Raw genomic sequence first — 19,550 nt, 5'->3', positions numbered from 1 at the left:
TCTTCCTCTGCACTGTTCAGAAAACCTGACTCGAAAGGATGTAAAACATTCCTTTGCTGAAAGATACTTCCAAATTTGTACTTCATTGAATCAGTAGTTTCCTCAAGGAAAAAATTATTGATTGAATAAAAGTAAAGGAATCAGTTTTTACTCCTTACTTCTCTGTACCAATTTATTTTTGTCAGGAAGCTTTCAACTGTGAAGTGTTATGCTTCTGTGTTTGTTCTTGGCACACCCTGATTTCAAAACAATTGCAGAATATTTCTGGTAGTGTAATAATAGAAACTACAACTTACTGATAGCAAGCCAGAACTTGCCAGGCCATTAGTCATTCTGTAGAGAAGCCTATATTCAAAGTTGTCCGAGGTAACCAGATTTCCAGTTGCCCTTTTCCATACCTGATATATATTTCATGTATGTTTGACATGCTATATGCCCTACATCTGCAATTGCTTAATAAATTTCTTAGAGTCAGCAAAATATTTAAGGTTAACTAACGAGCTAGCTTATCAAAGCTGGTGTTAAGATAGCATCTGAGAAAAACAAAATGTAAGTGCAACAACCAAAACTGATCTTCTGGAACTTAGACTTGATCTTCAGGAAGTGGGCAAAGCCATATTACACACCTTTTCTTTCAGGGATGACAAACTTTCTTTAGTCCCTGTCTTCTCAGTGCTCACCTTTGTAATAATGCCATGGGGCCTCCCATCCATTGATCAAGGGACACTGAGCCTGAAAGGAATCCAGATGATATTTTCACCTGCTGAAGTTAAAAGCAAAAAACAAATAGTTGGTGAGTTGTATATTCCTGCTGAAATCAACTGTGTGTTTCCTTCTCACCTTCTTTTTTTACTTCATTATGTGTAGCTGTCAAGGATTGCAGGCATGCCAAAGTCTGCAAGTCTGTGACCCAAAATTAAAGGAAAATCACGGCCTTAGCTCAGTACTGCTAAATCTTTCCCGATCTCTGGGAAACTAAAACTCACATGGCTTTGCTTTCTCGAGCAGCACAGTTGCACATGAGGTCAGCATTGACAGCTGAGGAGGAGACAGACTGCATTTCCCGTTTGTACCATTCTTTTCTGTCTCATGTGTATTTATGTTTATCTTGAATAAAATATGATCAAATTTGAACAGCGAGAGCAACAATCAGTTACTCCAACTAATAATTTCATTTACCTTCCCTCTTTTTTCCCCGATGATAGTTATTACCCTGAGTATTATAAAATAGTTTTGTTTTTCTTCATTATATCTTCTGTCTACCACAAATGAGAAAAGGATAAAGGATACTAGTAAAAGTAAAGCTTTACTTAATAATTTGTTTAGGAACTGCTTTAATCTTACCTTTTATTAAAAGATTTTCAGATGTTTATTATTGCTCAGTCACCATGGACTAAGCAAGTCAAAGACTATATTCAAAATATCTACCCTTGATTTAGTGTTGCAATAACTGCCTCTGTCTCTGTAGAACAGTTTATTCCATTGCTGTGAATAAAGCAGTACTTATCCATGTTACGCCTAAGTCTGGATCATGTTCTTTTTGCTCTGTGTGAAGTCCTTAGAAGATTATATTAATGTTTTAGTACTTAAAATATTTTTTTATTTCTTCTTAAATGCAAGGGACTATGGGCATTTCTAGACATCAGAACCTTTTGCAGCATCAAGTGTTCACAGAAAATAAAGATTAGTCATGTTAATAGAGATTTAGCATTGGGGTTTGCTGCAATCCAGAGTATGAAAAGACTTCAGGCTGGTACAAAACTGAGCTGTGCGTGTTTCTCAAAAGCTGATGAATGAGTGTTTATTCAGTGTCTCCAGCCTTGCTGCTTCAGGCAGGGATTTCACCAGATCAGACATAATAAGCAGCTTTCAGAATTTGATCAGTAGTTCTCTGGGACCCATCCAGAAAGTCTAGTATGCACCAGGAACAGTCTTTTCCAACTGAACAGCTGGAGTCATGATCTTTTCGAGTAAATGAAGAAATGTATTGCTAACAATGAAGTCAGAGTGACATTTAAAGAGTGTAAAGGTTCTCTAACTGTTCTTGGGATTTGATTGTTGCATTGTTGCTTCTAGACCTGATCATAAAAATATTCACAACAGAAAGTTGCAGGGGTGAAGAGGGAACCAAAACAAACAAAAAAAACCCAAAACAAAACCAAAAAAACCACCAAAAAACTGAAGGAAAGGGGAAAACTGATTTTTTTTTTAAGGCTTATCCTTGAAATTGAAAACTCCACTTTCTCCTTTTCTTAGCACAAACCCATTGCATCTTTGTTTTGGAAAAAAACACTTTATGTTTTGCAATACGGAAAAATGTCAAGGGCTTTTTATGGATTGCATTTCATCTCTCTAAGTGTCTCTCCTGCATTATTTTCAAATCAGAGCTTGGCTGTTCACCTCTCAGTTATTGCTGTGTTGCATTCTGATATGTTGGTCTTAAAACCAGAGGCTTTAAGAAGACCAATATTTAAATAATTGCAAAGCCGCAGGCCTTAAAAATATTTAGGCAGAAGTTACCAAGGCCTTAAAAAGAATATAGGAGTAGACACATTTTGGATATCAGAACAGCAGGAGCTTTTTAAGTTTCTTTCAAGGGATAATCTGTAGGATTCTTCAGCTAATGGGAAGAAACAATTCAGTAAGCGCTTGGTGCTTGGAAGCCGCATCTTATCAGTATTTGCATTAGAGATTTTTCGTGTTTTGCCTCTTTCTTATTATAACAATGATCTGATTAATGCTGCTTAGCACTTTCCAGAAATGTGAGACTTTTTCTGTTGTTTTGGGTTTGCCTTTTTGAGGGGTCGGAGTGGTTTGTATGGGTGTGTGTGGGTGTGTGTGTGGGTGTGTAAACTGTATTTAGGATCTTGTTCTTCTTTTTTTAACTGGGGAAAATGTGTACACAGTCAGAGAGAGTGTTTAACATGTATTCAGTTGACATCATCTGCTGGTGCAATAACAGCAAAGCACCTGCTCTGGTGGAAGGTCTGGCACAAAAATAGTATGTGAGTTGTAATACTGGACCGAGAAGAAGAAGGTAAGTGGTTTTCTGTAAGGGTTATGCTAGTATGTTCCTTAGTATATCTTGAAGGCACTAACACTTTCAGGGGTGGTGCAGATTGTTCTGTTTCTCACCAAGGGTGAAATTTATTCCTTCAGACTTCTCGTACAAGAAACCTGTCAGAAATAAGCATATCTGGCAGCTGTGGTTAAAGTTCACTTCCCTTGTTCTCATCTCATTTCTACAAGTCTGATTTCTTCTCACCTTCAGTGAGAAGGTGATGGCAAATAATTTCACATCAGAAATAAATTACAAGATTTGAGTTGTGAGATTATTAATCTTGGTCACAGTTCGCTTTGTGATGTGCTCTATTTATCGTCTCCTACCTACTGGCTATGGCTGGGACACCTTTCTAGAAAATAAGTCCTGACACAGCTGAAACTGTGAATCTGCTGTAGGAAGTCCATAGCCCACGTTATGTAAATCAGTGAAACACCATAGTCTTTTCTCATCTGAGATTTATTAATCATAAAAGTCATAAAAAGCAGTAAAGTTCTCTGGCTTCATGAACGGGTGATATAATTTCAACCTACCAAATCCTATTCAGCAACTCATAAAAATACAGTGAAAAGGTGCTGACTAAGTTTTATGACTAATGGACATTTACAGACTCCCCAAGATGTTTTTCTCTAGTTTAGTTAATTGCTACTGAGTTTAATGAGTGAAGAATGGGGGGTTCAAAAAAACGTCGACTCTGGCACAGAGACCGTAGGGTGTTTTAAAACTGAGAACTGACAAGAGTGAGAAAATTAATGTTGGGAAAAAGCCTGGAGCTGCAGACCACGTCATACTTGGGCATTTGCTCACACCTGAGGAACTCTGTTGCTGAGATTATCTTCATTCTGTATCTCCTAATAATTTGGTAAACAGTGCAGAATTTAATTTGTCTTAGAATCATAGAATCATACAATCGATTGGGTTGGAAAAGACCTCCGAGATCATTGAGTCCAACCCTTGGTCCAACTCCAGTCCCTTTACCAGATCATGGCATTCAGTGCCACGTTCAATCTGTGTTTAAAAATCTCCAGGGATGGTGAATCCACCACCTCTCTGGGCAGCCCATTCCAATGCCTGAGCACTCTCTCTGGAAAGAATTTTTTTCTGATCTCCAACTTAAATTTCCCCTGGCAGAACTTGAGTCCATGCCCCCTTGTCCTATTGCTGAGTGCCTGGGAGAAGAGACCAACCCCCACCTGGTCAGAACTTCCCTTCAGGGAGTTCTAGACAGTGCTGAGGTCACCTCTGAGCCTCCTCTTCTCCAGGCTAAACACCCCCAGCTCCCTCAGCCTCTCCCCATAGAGCTTGTGCTCCAGTCCCTTCACCAGCCTTGTTGCTCTTCTCTGGACTCGCTCCAGCACCTCAATATCCTTTCTGAACTGAGGGGCCCAGAACTGAACACAATACTCAAGGTGTGGCCTCACCAACGCAGAGTACAGAGGAAGGATCACTTCCCTGGTCCTGCTGGCCACACTATTTTTGATACAGGCCAGGATCCCATTGGCCTTCATGGCCACCTGGGCACACTGTTGGCTCATGTTAAGCTTCCTGTCAATTAGTACCCCAAGGTCCCTTTCTGCCTGGCTGCTTTCCAGCCACTCTGTGCCCAGCCACTCTGTGTCTTCCTTGTCTGGCAGCTGAACCAATTGCCCCCTGGTTGCCCCATTACTGTCTTCACCCTTCTCATGCCATTACAGCAGGAGAGGCAGCCTGTAGTGCTCACCTCAGGCCCTGTTTCCAGTCTGACTCCACTTCTGCAGTAGGGCACAGACCCTGTGGGCCCACTAGTGAAAGAGAGAAATTTGAGAGAGGAAGGAAATACAAGAACATTTCCCAGCAGGGTGTCTCATGGACATTGTCTGCACCTAAAGACTTTTAACCTTGTCCCATCTACCCACATTGTAATACAGTGGGCAGGTCTCAGAAAAGTAGGGAGTTCTTTGTACCTCATCACTGACAGATTGAGTCTTCCTATAGGTAATTATGGCAAAGTTTCCCTCTCAATTTTCTTGGGGTTTTTGGGTTTGTTGATTTTTTTGATTTTGTTTTGTTTTGTTTTTTATTTTGTAATTGGTTGGGGTTCCTGTTGGCTTTTATTTGCTTGTCTGGGGTTTACATATCAGACATCCAATTTTGTGACTCAGGTAACTCATGAGAATAACTTTTCTGCAAATATGGTCAATGGACAAGATAACTTGGATACAGTGATAGGTGTATTGCATCTTACTCAATTCCTTGACTGATGTCTGTAAGTTTTCTACTATGGAAAATGCTCACCCTATTGTATATTTTTCTCCTGACTTTCCTTTTAGGGAATCCTTTGGCCAAAACCTTTTCCCTTCTTTCTGTGGCTTAGCTGAGATATAACACATTTCTGCTTGTTCTGGAGACAAAATCTGAAACATTGCCTTACTCCTGTAATATGGATTGTATTAAAACTGCACATTTCCACAGATTCTGAACAACATTTTACCCTCTTCTGGAGAAAATGCTGAGAAGGTTCCACTCAGCAGTCATTGACTTCAATGGCCAGTTTGCTGTTACACTACAACTACCTGTCAGCCACTTTGAACAGCTTGGAGACAGGGAATCTGCCAAGTAGTTGTTTGTTCTAAATGTGAATAGTGTGGTACTTTTCAGAGAAGCCAGAAAGTACTGATTCAAATAATAATCAGCTGTTGTTCTCTTCTGGACTTCTTAAGAATGCTCTATGTGTGTGACTGTAGGTAAGTTCTTGGAATGTAAAAGAATTCAGTGCAAATTATCCAGAACTGGGTATGATCATGGAGGGGTGTTCTAGGGAAAAAATCATTAGAGCAAAAGATTTATTCAAAATAATTATGGTGGAGGATGATAAATGATGAAATACTGAAGAGAATAAATGAAAAGGTAATTAAAAAACAAGTGCTGGACAGAGAGGTTTACATGGAGAGTAAAAGGACTGCCTTTTTTTAACCTCTTAGTCTCTCAAATGATTCAGTTTTCATACGTGGAAGATGATTACAACATAAGAAGGTGTAGTGCTCTAGCCAGTCCTTCATATGTGCAATAATTTGCTGTCAGTATTTTTAGGAGCAAGCCCCAATACATGTCAAACTATTTCAGTTTTATCTGTATTTCTATTGGTATGGAGTGAAAATTTCTCTATTATAAAATGAAGACTGAAATAATTTCTTTGCACTGTTTGCAGTGCACTTTGTGACTCAGTAGTTCTGTGTGTTTGCTGGTTTAAAGGCAAAAGGTTTCAAAGAAAGAGAACTAAGTTCCAGGCTGAGGATAGGAGATTTTTGGAGACATTTCTGTCAGGAAACTGAGATAGCTATGTCCAGTGAATTGTGGTATCTGTATGTGATGTTAAGCAGGATTCCTGCATCTATTCCAAGTATAAAAAGCTAGTAGATGTCTCAGCCTTCCTATTCCTGGGTTTTTTCTTGGTTTGGTGGTGGGGTTATTTTGTTGTTTTTTTTTCTTTACCCAACAGACACTATTAGCTAATAGGTGGCTCCTGACTACATTGGTCAGACGAGTTTAGGGAGCATGTCAGGTGGTGAGAGGACGTTCTTGATCATGTAGAAACCCATGAGTTACAGGGGTGAAAAAAAGAGAAATTATCTTCCTCTTGGAAGACAAATTACATTGATCTTGGAGTGATATACTATACTATGACACTTTCTCTCTCAACCTGTCCCATGCCTTAAAAATGAGTGCTCCTAGTAGTTCCCTTCACTCGAAGGAGGCTGCCAGGACACAGGATTTTAATTTACACTGGCAATCAGGTGATTCCAAGCTGCTCCAAAAACTGACAGGGAAAATGGATAAAAGCCAGTAATTGCAGGGGGAAAAAAGAAAAAGAAAAAAAAAAAAGAAAGAAAAAGCACTGCAGAACTGAAGCCAGAGGAAATAACAGAAATAAGGGTGAAGGGTGTGGAATAGATAAGGGCATGCCCTGCATTTCCTGTGTATTTGTATAGATATATAGTTCAGTGTCCATTGTGTAATATTGTCATCAGTCCATGACCTTCTGAGTGCCAGCTATGTATGATTGTGGCTGCCATTGTGTGTGTTTTCTGAATTGTTTACCTACAGTTACAGCAGCTTATGGTCTTGAAATCTAACCAGTGCCTTTTCTCCATTCTACTGATGCATTGCCAGTTCCCTTGAAGTAAGTAACCATTTAGTGATGAAATCACAAAATACCTACTTAATAAAAATCCTTCCAGCACAAAAATTCACAGACTGAAATGGCATATCTGAGGCACACAATAACTTGCTGTAGTTGAAAATGCTTACTTTGAAAATGCCTTAATTTGAAAGCACTGTAATGGAAGACTGTTAATGATGCACCAGAAATGAGCTAAAGCTGCTTTCAAAAGCACAGATGGCTAATTGGCTTCAGTTGGTAGGTTATGTCATTTTAATTAAATTTTATTAGGAAGCGTTTCAAAGCTCTAACTGATGGTTTAAGATAAATATGGTTCTCCATAAATGACCTATTGCTAACCTTTATTTATTTCTCTCTCTCTCCTCTTAGTGTTAATAGAGGCTGCTGTGACTGAGCTTTCCATGGCCATCTCTCGTCTCATCCATGTTTACAGTAGCAGCTTTGATGCAAATTTCCAGCTTGCTAGAGTACCTAAAAGCCCTTCCTGTGCAGACATCAGCCTAGATTCCCAGCTCAGCTTCACTGTTTATGCTGCCCATAACATCCCAGAAGCCTGGGTGAGCAGGTAGGAGGAAGTCCAAGTGTTCACAAGCAGACATGTTATCTCTTTCATCACATGTATTTCGAGAACAATTTATCTCTGTTGCTTTGGTGATAATTTTACATTAATGTTAGAGACTGAGTGGGTATATCTCTACTGTTTTTCTAGCATAAAGTGCACTTATATTTGACTAACTAGGAGAATTCCAGGCCCTGTAGTTAGATGGAGAATCAGGGAAGTAGCTTGGCTGCTTGTGCTTGACCAGTGTGGAAAGATTGTAATAGAAGTAATAGGTCTTGATGGGAGTGTTCAGAAATGCTTCCATGACTGACTTGCTCAGCAGGAGGGAGGAAAAGGTGTGTGCTTCATGCCTGGGGAGTTTGGACTGGGACTTTGTGTGGTCTCTGCAATACAAATAACTGGAAAGGTTGAAGACCAGTTCACCAAGTTAAATAGAGGGGTGCTTTTGTGTAAACTAACTCTAAATGAGGCTTTCTTAGCAGTTTTTGCTCTTGGTGTATTCAACATTACATGGCTAAGTATCTGTATTGATGATCCTGTTTATAGATGGTGATTAAAATAAATGTAGTTTACATATATAAGTATACCTGGCATATCAGCATAGCACAGGAAAGAAAAGAGGGGGACAATGGTAATAAAAAGCTGATTGGAATATTCTCTTCTGCATTGGTCAAATTTGGTAAAAGAATAGCTGCTTTTCCTACTCTGAGCAAAACTGGTGTTCTCTTGCCACTCGGTGTGCTCAAAGAGGAAGAGGGCACCACAGTCTGGTGGCATTACTTTTGAGTCAAAAGGCAGTTCTCAAAGTTTTTGTTAATTTTCCCTTACTCTCATTTTACCTTCAGTTCCAAACAACAGTGGGTTTATATGCCTTAGAATGTGAGCAAGAGTGTACTATATAGCATTAGCTGGAATTAGCAGTTTAATAAAAATTTAAGAGACTTTGCATTAGTTAAGATAATAAATACAGAATTATAATCACTATCCTGATTTCAAATGGTTATACCATTCCCACTGAATTTTGTTGTACCAGAAAAATTTGAAATTACCTATGGCCTAAAGGCCACTGATGACTTCAATGCTATGTTCAAGCGTGTGAAAATGAAAATCTCTCATCCTTAATCTCCCTTTCCAATATTCATATTCTATCACATGGATATCTTAACATGGACTACTGCTCTGACACCTGCTTTCCTCAAGTACTTTTATTAACATCAATCACGTGCATATTCCCCATTCTTATTTCTGCAGTGCATGAATTCATGCTGGCTATGTCATGGATCTAAATTTCCTTTCCTGAAGGTCACATTTAATGATCTTGCTGCTGTTTTTGACGTGTATTTTAATATATATAGTCCTGCAGATATATATATTATATATACATATATATGTATATATGTGCATACTTTATATTTAATATGTATACATATTTATATATATATATATATATATATAATATATATGTTATAAATGCTAGAATTTTGACATCCCTTACTATCTGCCTCACCTTGTTTTTTCTATACATAAGTACACAAATATATCTGATAAATGGCTTTTCTTTTAATCCTTTGGGATAATGAAGAGAGTTGTCTCATGTTTTAGAGTCACGTTAGTGTAGTGCCAAATCCATCTCAAGTTCACTTTAGTGGATTGACTTATTGTCAATTTCTATGTCTATGTTCTTAATTTCAACATTTTTCTGGAACTTGTAATGTGTGTACAGTAACTCAGGAATACATCTGTGGGGACAGGAATATGTCTTACTGTCCTCATTAAAAAGATAGGTACAGACATTACAAGTTGCAGAATAGTGTTGCAAAACTCGTAAAAATTATTTACTTATTTTCATTCCTTCTTGTTTCTTTTATTGGTTTATTGTTTTATTTCATTAAAATTCCAAGCAGATGTGTCTTATTTGCTGCCAGTGGCATAACACTGCTATCTTCATGTTTCACTGCATTTGTTTCTACAATCAAACCCAGTCAGGTTCCTGTCTATACTGGGTGATACAAAGTGATCATGTCTCTGAATTCACAGGGAGGCTGCCTAGGTGAAATGCTCCACAAAGACCTAAAGTGGGTTGAAGTGCATGCACTCTGAGCAAGCCACTTGACTTAAGTCATAATGAACATTGTGTGTGCATTGATCTTCCCTGCATTAGGTCCTTATGATTTATGAGTCAAGAATATGTCTGTATATTATGTATCAGTGCTTCTGTTTAAACAGCAATACTTGATCTGATTGTATTAAACCCTATTCTTTCTTGAACTATCCTCCAACTGTTTGTAATGTTTAGACTCAGAAAAATATAAAAACCAAATCTGCTACAGTAATTATAAATACTGTTATAATGTTCTGGAAATGATCAACCATCATTCTTGTAAATATGACAAAGTCAGGCACCTTCAGTCTGCAACTGCTTTAGATTTCCTGTTTACATTTGACTGTTTCCCATGTTCAACATTCTTGTACAGAGTGAGGTCTAAAGCTGATACTGGCAGAAAGATCTGGAAAACTGAATACTAATTAACAGCATTAGTTATTTATACCCTACTGATATATATAGATATATATATACCTATATTATACCCTAATCTTTTAAAAGATTTCAGTAAATCGAGTATGAAACAACAGATAGTCCTGGACCTGAATTTCACTATGAAGCCTGTCAGGGAACTGAAAAAGGCCAACAGAGAGGCTTTTAATGCTTCTGCTGTAATGAATGTATAGATTCCCTTGAGTACTAACCTTTTTATTACAGATGGGGAAAAGTTGGAAGGGACCTTAAGATCACCTCATTCCAACCCTTCTGCCATGGGCAGGGACACCTCCCACTAGACCAGGTTACTCAGAGCCCCATCCAGCCTGGCCTTGAACACTTCCAGGGATGGGGCAGCCACAGCTTCTCTGGACAAGCAGTGCCGGTGCCTCACTAATCTCAGAGTAAAGAATTTCTTCGTAATATCTATCCTAAACCTACTCTCACTTTGAATCCATTTGCACTTGTCCTGTCACTACATGCCCTTGCAAAATATCCCTCTCCAGCTTTGTAGGCTCCCTTTAGGTAGTGGAAGGTGCTGTAATACTTTTCCAGAGCCTTCTCTTCTCCAGGCTGAACAATCCCAGCTCTCTCAGCCTGCCTTCACAGAAGAGGTGCTCCAGCTCTCTGAGCATCTTTATAACCTCCTGTGGACCTGCTCTGACAGTTCTATGTCCTTGTCCTTCATATGTTGGGGCCACAACTTGTTGCAATTGTCCAAGTGGGAGATTTACTGTTGGCTCTATGATGAACAAGTAGCAACAAGCCCAAAGTTTCCTTCACTACAATAATGAAAAAAAACAGTTACTCTTAATAACATAAACTTTGAAAAGAACCCAGGTGTCTTAAGGACTTTTCTTGAACTCAGAAAAATTAAAAAAACAAACAACCCAAATAAACACTCCTCCATGCACATGTTAATAAGAGATTCATTATGTTAATTCTGGTTTTTTCGTATAAGGATAGATCATCACAAGTTTCTGAATGGTTAACTCGAAATTTACTGTTCTGGATGTGGTATGGTACAATTAATCGTTTTTTATGTTTCCTTTTTTTCCCCTTTTGCAGCTACAAAGTTTTCTCTTTTTCCTGTTTACTAACTTATGCTGGGAAGACAATATGTCAAGTAAAGATTTGCAGAAATACTCCGGTTAAAAGATCCTTCTTTTTCCTGGCTGACTGGAATGAGAAGTAAGTTTGGGTCTGTGTTTGATGTAAGTTTGTCTGACAGATATTACACATCAAATATTTATTAAAAAAAAACCCAACCAAAACCAAATACCCACATCTTTTTATTGCATCTTCTGAACAAATTAAACTCCACAAAATTCAGAAAAACTTATGGAGATGGGAGTAATAAAGAAGTGAGTAATAAAGGGCTGAGATAAGTCTGGTCTGAGGATAGTTTTTGTTCACTGAAGGCATCATGGAGGAATACTGGAACCAAAATGAGATGCAACCAAAGGTTGCATGTCTGTCCTCTTTTGAGGAATTCCATCTTTTGGATCCACCTCTAGTATATGTGCAATCCAGCCTGAGGACCTATTGTAACATTTCCTTAAGGGTTCTTTTATTACAAAGTAGCACGGCTGTTGTGGTTTGTTGAGCTGGGGTTTTGTTTATTTGTTTGCTTTTTTCATTTTGAGTGTTTGTATGTTTGGTTTTTGTGAGAGGGATCTGCAGTTTTAAAATGAGGACTTTCATTTGAGACTGGAAGTTTAGGATGAAAACTACTAATTACCTCTCACCTGCCTGTCTGCTTTGAGGAAAGATAATTCCACTGAAAGACAAAGCACACGCTCAAACTGGCATTCATTTAAGGGATTGGGATGACAAAAAACATACTTAGTAGTATGGAATTCTCTCAGCTTCCTGAGCGTGACATGTTTATATTTACAATCTTTGAATTTTTTTGGTATTTTGCATCACTCTTTACTGTATTTTAAATCTGAAAGCAGCATGGTTGCATTAGAATTGCACAAAGGGTACTGAAGGGTGGGGGTTTTTTTGTAATAATTGAATACAGAGAGCAATTCATAATTTTTGTTTACCTTAATCTAAGGCACACAATAGTTTCAAGCTGGTCAAATGGAAGAAGACCTTTTTATGTCAAATGTGTTACACATCTGTCTTAATGGAGATTTTGCATAATCTTTTGGTACAGCAGTCCTGAACAGCTACAGGAAGATTAGTAGGTCTGCCCTAGGATGAAGAAACAAAATGGGTGCATTTTTGCTAAACATCCAAATAAGTGTTTTTTTAGGACTTAAAATCTGCTTTGGTGCCTCACTTGAGTCTATAGCATTTGACTGTATAACCCTCAGTCTTTTGCAGGATTGGAAAGAATCTGCTGTCCTTGTGTTTAAAAAATTGTATCATTCTTGTATGCTCTATAGGAATTTCCACCTTGTCCAAGTTTTGGTCAAGTACTTTCTTATGGTGCATATAGGCAGATATAATTGAAGTCTAAGGGAAGGATTATATTTCTTAACAGCATTTTTGGCTTCTAAAACGTGGATGATGCCTTTCTGGAATGCATCTTTAAAAACCTTTTCTAAAACAAAATATAAGAAGATAGAATAGAAATAATTTTTAGCTGTAACTGGAGCAGAAACTCTGCTCTTCTTCCATTTTATGAAAATGTAAAGCAATCAGATTGAAGCTTCAGACTTTCTGCTTAAATTTCTCCCTCTGCAAAATAATTATTAAATGTGTGCAATTCCATCCAAATGCTTCTTGGAAAAAGAAGCAGTTAAGTATGCAGACCAAATTCTTTCATAGGTCATAGATGCTTGTAAGAGGCTCTTTACTTCAGACACGAGATCTAGAGATGTATATAATGGTATCAGTTTGGAAGAACACTCTTTTACATTTCACTGCAAATTAAATTTCAAAAATAATTTTCAAAATCCGATTCAAATAGATTCCGAAGTAAAAACTCCCAAGTTTACATCTGTCTGCCAGGCTTGGCAACATTTCCCTCAACCATTAAAGGTATTGACATATTTTCCACCTCAAACCAAATGGCTTAGATTTGTTTAAGTCTCACAAGGTGAAGGGAGGTTTCTTGAAACTTGTGTTCTGAGGTCCAGAAGCACAGGCTGAGAATGCCATTATTTTTGTATGTTTTAGCTGGTATCCAGTCTGGATTTTGTGAACAGATGCTATTTTGAGTCAAAATGCAGATGTCAGCTGAGTATTTTAAATCAGCTAAGGGTGTTAAACTGAGAGTAGGATTAGATGAGATGTTAGTAAGAAATTTTTTACTGGAGTGTGGTGAGGGACTGGCACAGGTTCCCCAGAGAAGCTGTGCCTGCCCCTACCCTGAAAGTGTTCAAGGCCAGGCTGGATGCATTCTAACCTGTATACAATTTTCAGCTGATAACAGCTGTTGAAAATGCATGTGGTGAAAGGTCATCAGGAAAAGCTTCTGTTTCATGGTCAGATATTCTCTATTGAAGGATCAGTCAGGCTAAAAAAGAAAAGTAGCTAATTGGAAATGACTCCTGATCTAAAATAAAGATTGATTTAAACAGGGGGAAAAAATATGGAGTGTAGTGTTTTGGTGATTAGGAATCTAGGCAGAGAGCTTCTACCAAAGACAAGGCTTGCTTGATTTGCTGATTTTCATGTATTTAGTTTCTGTTTTCAAGTGCTTTAGCCATTTAGCATCTGAACTTGAGCTTGATAGGTTTTTATGTATAAACATCAGCTTCTTTTAAAGTCTGTTATCATGTTTAGTCTTTCCCAGAAAGGTCTCGGGAATGATGGAAATCATTTGATAGTAAAGATGTTGCCCTGTTTTAGTGTTTCTTCTTTCTACCCTTTTAGGAGTATTCTTTTGTTTTGTAACATGTGTATTGCCTTTGAAAAGTGTTAATGTCTCCTTGGTGCAGAGTTTGAACAGGCTGATACCATTTAGCACATAATGTCCAAAAGTTGCCCTCTTATTTTCTCACTAGTTTTATTTTTCGGTGACTGAAACTTCTTAATTTCCTTCTTTTGACTTAGCTGGTTGCTCTGTATAAAGTTATTCTGCCATCTTCTCTTTTTTCACCTTCCATGATTTATGTTGAATCTACAGATGTGAGGTATGGCATTAACATTAAGCCTACCATTCATCACCTTGGATGCTTTCTTGCCTCTGGGTTTCTCCCTTCTCCGTGTTGTTTGGCTTGTCTGTTTTGCTTACACTCTCTCAGGGCACAGCCTGGGTTGCCACAGAGCTCTTCTGCGTTGAGTGTTTTTATGAAATTAGGCCCTCGGCCTTTGAATTAAGGTGTATAACTTTATTTAATATCTGAGAATATCACCTTCTCAGTGAGCAACTTCTTTGTTCTTCTTACTACTGTTGAAACAGAGTGTCTTATTTCTGGCCAGTGTTCCATTTCCTCTTTCTTCTCCTTCATCCCCCCTTTGACTCAGCCTCATACAGTCAGAAAGAATAAGACCAAATGGGTAAGCTCAGATATGCATTAATCAAAGTTCTTAGAAGTGACACAGATATTCCCTTTCTCTGTGTATCACATGTGTATCACTGGAAGAGGCATGTTGGTCCTCTTTGGCCCATACTTTAATTCTTGGGATGTGTAACTTGCTATAGTTTCCAGGTTCTTTCCTGCTGGAAGTAGTGCTATATAATGTGTCCTAGGGAAACTCTGGCAAGCATTTGCTTTCTGCAAATTGTGAGGTTTTTCACTGTTCCAGGTTCACAAGGAGTGTTAACAATTGTCTGTATCAGAAAATGCATGTCTCAATTTTTTATTTTTCTCCCTTCATAAAGTGGATGATGCTTTAAAGTTAAGTGCAATTCTTTGTAAAACATTTGTATGTAATAAGGGCAGTGTCACTGGTCTGTCAATAATAGGGAGAGAACAGGCTATCTATAGCATTTGAAACAGTTTTCCCAATAATTGTTTCTAACTAATTATGAGTAAGGTAGAGGGCATGAGACAGGGCAAGTAAACTTGAAAACTAAAAATAGGGATACGTGGGAAGGCAATTGAGAATTGCTTCTCAGTTCTGTTCATGTTAATCACAAAGAGTGGGGAATGGCTGGCTTGCTTTGTTATTCAAAGAGAGAGGTTTGCAAATTTGCATAATTTCCAAATGTTTAGGACTGATCATCTGAAATTTTGACATTAAGGCGTTTGGAGTACTTCAGAATTTCAGCTGGCAACCATCTACTTTCTTTCAGTGGCTTCTTAGTGCATTTAAGGAAACTTTCTCAAATTCAATAGAAATTTGACAGATTTGGAACTGGGAGCAATATCTTATGTTAATTTTACCTTATGCAGTTATCATGTATTATTTCTAGTATCTACAGTTCTTACATCTTTCAGGCTACTATACTTTTTAAATACAATTTCTACTTCTGCTTGATATTTGAATATGACTGTACCTTCATCAAAATGCTGAGAGTTGTATTGCTGTGTCAGTGTATGTTATTTAAATTTATCTTCTACTTTGTTTTCTTAATCTCCATTATGCAGATCTTTTGTTTTCTTAATGATTATGTTATCAATGTGGAATAATTCTTTTAGCCTCTAGCTTCTTATATTGATTTTGTTTATGCATAAAAAGTGTAATTAATTTTCCTCTCCACTTGAGAAATTTAAGCTTGTACTGAATATACATGGAAAAAGCTAGGAAAACACTGTCCAGCATAAATGATTTTTTGAGGAAAAATAAAATACAAACTTGCAAATGTCTGGGTAATTATGCAGATGATTTATCCATACAGCATGAAAGTTCCTAATTTATTAGAATTGTTCTAAGTTACAAGTTGAAATCAATTTTTATCAACTATATAAACAAATGGAATGACCAATCCAGGTTGCTAATGGTCAATATAAAGTTGAGATGAATATCAATAAAACTGAATTTTTTCACTAAAATATAAATCACTCATTGCTGTTAATACAAAATCTGCCTTTTAATTGTGGTTGGGAAGTATCACACCACAAAAGCACATCTGAACAAGAGACTTACTGTCATACTCTACTTAGAAGCAACTCTTAGTTTCTTAAGTGGCATTTTCCTCTGAAGACACAAGACAGCAAATAACTAACTGTTGGTTTACAATTCACCCTTAAGGAGTTGTTTATTCTCAAATAGCCTCTCATTAATAAGGTAATTCTAAAGCAAAGTTTAACTAGACTTTTTTCTGTCTTTGTCATCTCAAGTTGCTACCACTGAAGTAAAAGTGTTTTTATCTGCCTCTTCTCAGCTACTGGGACTCAAGTTAATGGTTGACAATACTCATCAATGTATTGAAGGATTCTCTCAGCTGCATTTTTCCTCAGAGTGTGACTCCTCTAATTTATAGGTTGATATATGTGTTAGGGCATCCAGAAAAATAGCTCACTTGTGGTAACAATGCTCAATTTTTTCTTTTTCTCTTTTCCGATTTCTGTTTTTTTAGAGTCAACTTTCCTCTACGAATAAAGGCTCTTCCGAGGGAAACTATGCTGACAATAAAACTACTGGGAGTAAACAGTGCCTCTAAAAATACTGAAGTGCTTGCTTGGACATGCTCCCCATTGTATCCAAAAGAGTAAGTTCAGTTATGTATGACAGCTTAAGAAAAGACCAATCTTGAATAGTATTGCACTCAACTTGGGAGAAATATAAAAAGACAGAAATACTCATTTCAGGATCTTGCAGTAGTAAGACTGAGACTGTTACAGTAAAATGCTTTGGATGCACCAGTAAGAGTCCCATGTATAAGCTTTTCTCTTTTTCCCATGCATTGTTTTTGAACTTGGCTTAGGTGGCTGTTTAACACTTATGACAAAGTTCCCTAGGCACGTTGAGAGGCTTGCTGAACCCTTTCCTGTAGTTTTGCAAAATCCTTTTCATAGCAGCTTCTTGTTCACAATGGTTGGTGGGTTTTTTTCTGTTCTCACCCATTCATTCTGCTTAAATCAGGATAGTTAGTGATGACCACAATGAGCACCTTTCCCTCTCTACACCACTTTAGAAGCTTTCTCCTTGTTTTTAACCTCTTCTTTCTGCACATTACACAATGTAACAGTGCTTTAAGGGTCCTTGTAGCTTTGACTGTCTCTGCAGTGATGGATAAACAGAGATCTAAGGTAAATTTTCTGCAGTGCTCTAAATATATCTTAGTAGCACTGAGGCATCTGAATTTAGTTCAACTCTTTAAAATGATTTTTATTTAGACTCCATTGCCCTACATACCCTCTGAGCAACAAATGGCTACATTCAGAATGTACAGTTCCTTCATTTGCATCTGTCTCTAAGCTATAGCTCTTTCCTCATATTGAGACCATGATCTACTTGGCTATATTGTAGCAATCAGCACTTAAAGCAAAATAAAACAAAACATCTGGATGCATGTATGAGTTTCCTACGTTTGAAAGACCTTGTGTTTCTTTCAACTTTTAAGCTTGAGAGGCTTAGTTTCCTATGTTTGAAAGACCTTGTGTTTCTTTCAACTTTTAAGCTTGAGAGGCTTGAAAAATAGATTGGACTGGGCTAGGGGCTTTTCCTAGCTTTTTAGAGAAATTTCAGTGTTACTTTGCTCTTTTGTGACAGTGATTAGAGCACTTGGCTTGAAGGAAGGAAAGAAACATGAATTTCTGCTCCAAGGATTACTTGGGCAACTTATTTAATTACTTTTCATAGCCTTAAAAAGAGCACACACTCACTCTTCAACTGTGTATGTCTTTTTAAAGAGAACATGCATTATGTTTATTTTGAGTGTTTCTACCATCCTGGTGTTTAGGGTGAAATACAGAGGGAATACCTTGGCTGAGAATCTAATTTGAGATGAATGTTAAGTTTTGCTTATCCCCAGCAAGCTGACATGGGCTGAATACATTCATTCAGAAGCAGAGCATTAGGCATGATAACTTAATGGGGGAACACCTATCCCATTTACCTCCAAAGGTACCTGTGTGAGAATCCTGTTCTTGAGGACCTGTGTTGTTCTAGAGATTTTCATATTTTTCAGCATTCAAGTCTGAAAGGAATGATTTTTGATGTTCTGAAAGCCCTCAGCTCCCTGTGATTTTTTTTTAATGTATGCCATTAGAGCAAACATGTTGATCACCCAGAAAGTTTCAAAAATTTTACTGAAAAATGGCTTCATTCTTTCCTGGTACCCACAATCAGCACCTATGAGGGGGATCAAGGGCTACTTTCCATTCATTTACTGTGTAATTGTAGAGATCATTGCTGAAATGACCCCTCAAAGCAGAAATAAAAGATGAGTTGTTGGGGAGGAATGATTTAGGAATAGCATGTTCAACACCCTCTAATCTGATATCTGTGTCATTTGCAATTATAGTAATTACTAACACAAAGAAGCCTAAATGCTTTTTCCTATTTTAGCCAATCACAGCTCCACAGAATTATTCATTCACCATGATTTCAATTGGTAGACTGACTGGTTTAAAAATAAGAATTGCCCTGAAACTCCCCTTGCTACTGGAATGCAACTAAACTTCAAGACTTATTTCAATAGAGTATTTCCAAACTTGAAAGTATGTACCAAGAAAAGATTTGTACCTTTAGTGTCATGCTAATATGTCAAAAGGACTTTGTATTACTGCAAAGATTATGGTATTAAGGTCTCTAAATAACAAACTCTGTAAATGTATCTAAAGAGATTAAAGAAATCTGACCAGAAAATCTTTGACAAAGCATCTCTAGCTTGGAAAATACCACTTTCTCAAAAGAAAACTTTTCTTGGAGGTGAATTTGAGTTCTATGAAAGTCTTAACTTTAATGTCTAGGATTTAATTTATTGAGGAAAGGACAGAAATAAGCTCTTTGAAGAAGCCTGCAGCCCTGAGGTATTTGCCTGGGTCATTAAACATCCTTTTTAAAATCCTTGTCCCAGTGGGTCTCTTCTCAAGGTCATTCTTCTCAGGGTCAGTGAAGATAAGGACAGAGTGTGGCCCTTCTTTCTCTATTCAGGTGTTTGTAGTAGTAGTAGTAGTAGTAATCGTAGTAGTAGTAATAATAAAAATATAAAATTATAATAATAACAAAAATAATAATAATAAATTATTTTGTTAAGCATTAGGAAAATACATTAAATGTCAAACATTTTAAGAATACGGTTCCTTATTTCTGTTCTGTTATAACTCTTTCTGATTAAAGCCACAGGAATTCAATCAAGCTCATTGTGGCTTATGTCAAAGACAGAAGGGGAAAAATATACAAGTTTTGAGTTATTCCCAGATATTAGTTAGGAATC

The 19,550-nt window shown here is 37.4% G+C and overlaps 1 protein-coding gene across 1 annotated transcript in view; it reads left to right on the top strand.

Annotated features, from left to right (window-relative positions):
• Window positions 1–19,550, top strand: part of PIK3C2G (phosphatidylinositol-4-phosphate 3-kinase catalytic subunit type 2 gamma) — a 209,587-nt gene that overhangs the window by 50,354 nt on the left and 139,683 nt on the right. Inside the window, exons 11-13 of the mRNA XM_071551366.1 lie at window positions 7,590–7,785; window positions 11,390–11,512; window positions 16,746–16,877. Of these exons, the coding sequence (XP_071407467.1) occupies window positions 7,590–7,785; window positions 11,390–11,512; window positions 16,746–16,877 (451 nt within the window). The remainder of the gene's footprint in view (window positions 1–7,589; window positions 7,786–11,389; window positions 11,513–16,745; window positions 16,878–19,550) is intronic.

The sequence above is a fragment of the Pithys albifrons genome, chromosome 3 (assembly GCF_047495875.1).
Source record: "Pithys albifrons albifrons isolate INPA30051 chromosome 3, PitAlb_v1, whole genome shotgun sequence".
Lineage (NCBI taxonomy): Eukaryota > Metazoa > Chordata > Aves > Passeriformes > Thamnophilidae > Pithys > Pithys albifrons.
This window is presented reverse-complemented; position numbering and strand designations above follow the sequence as displayed.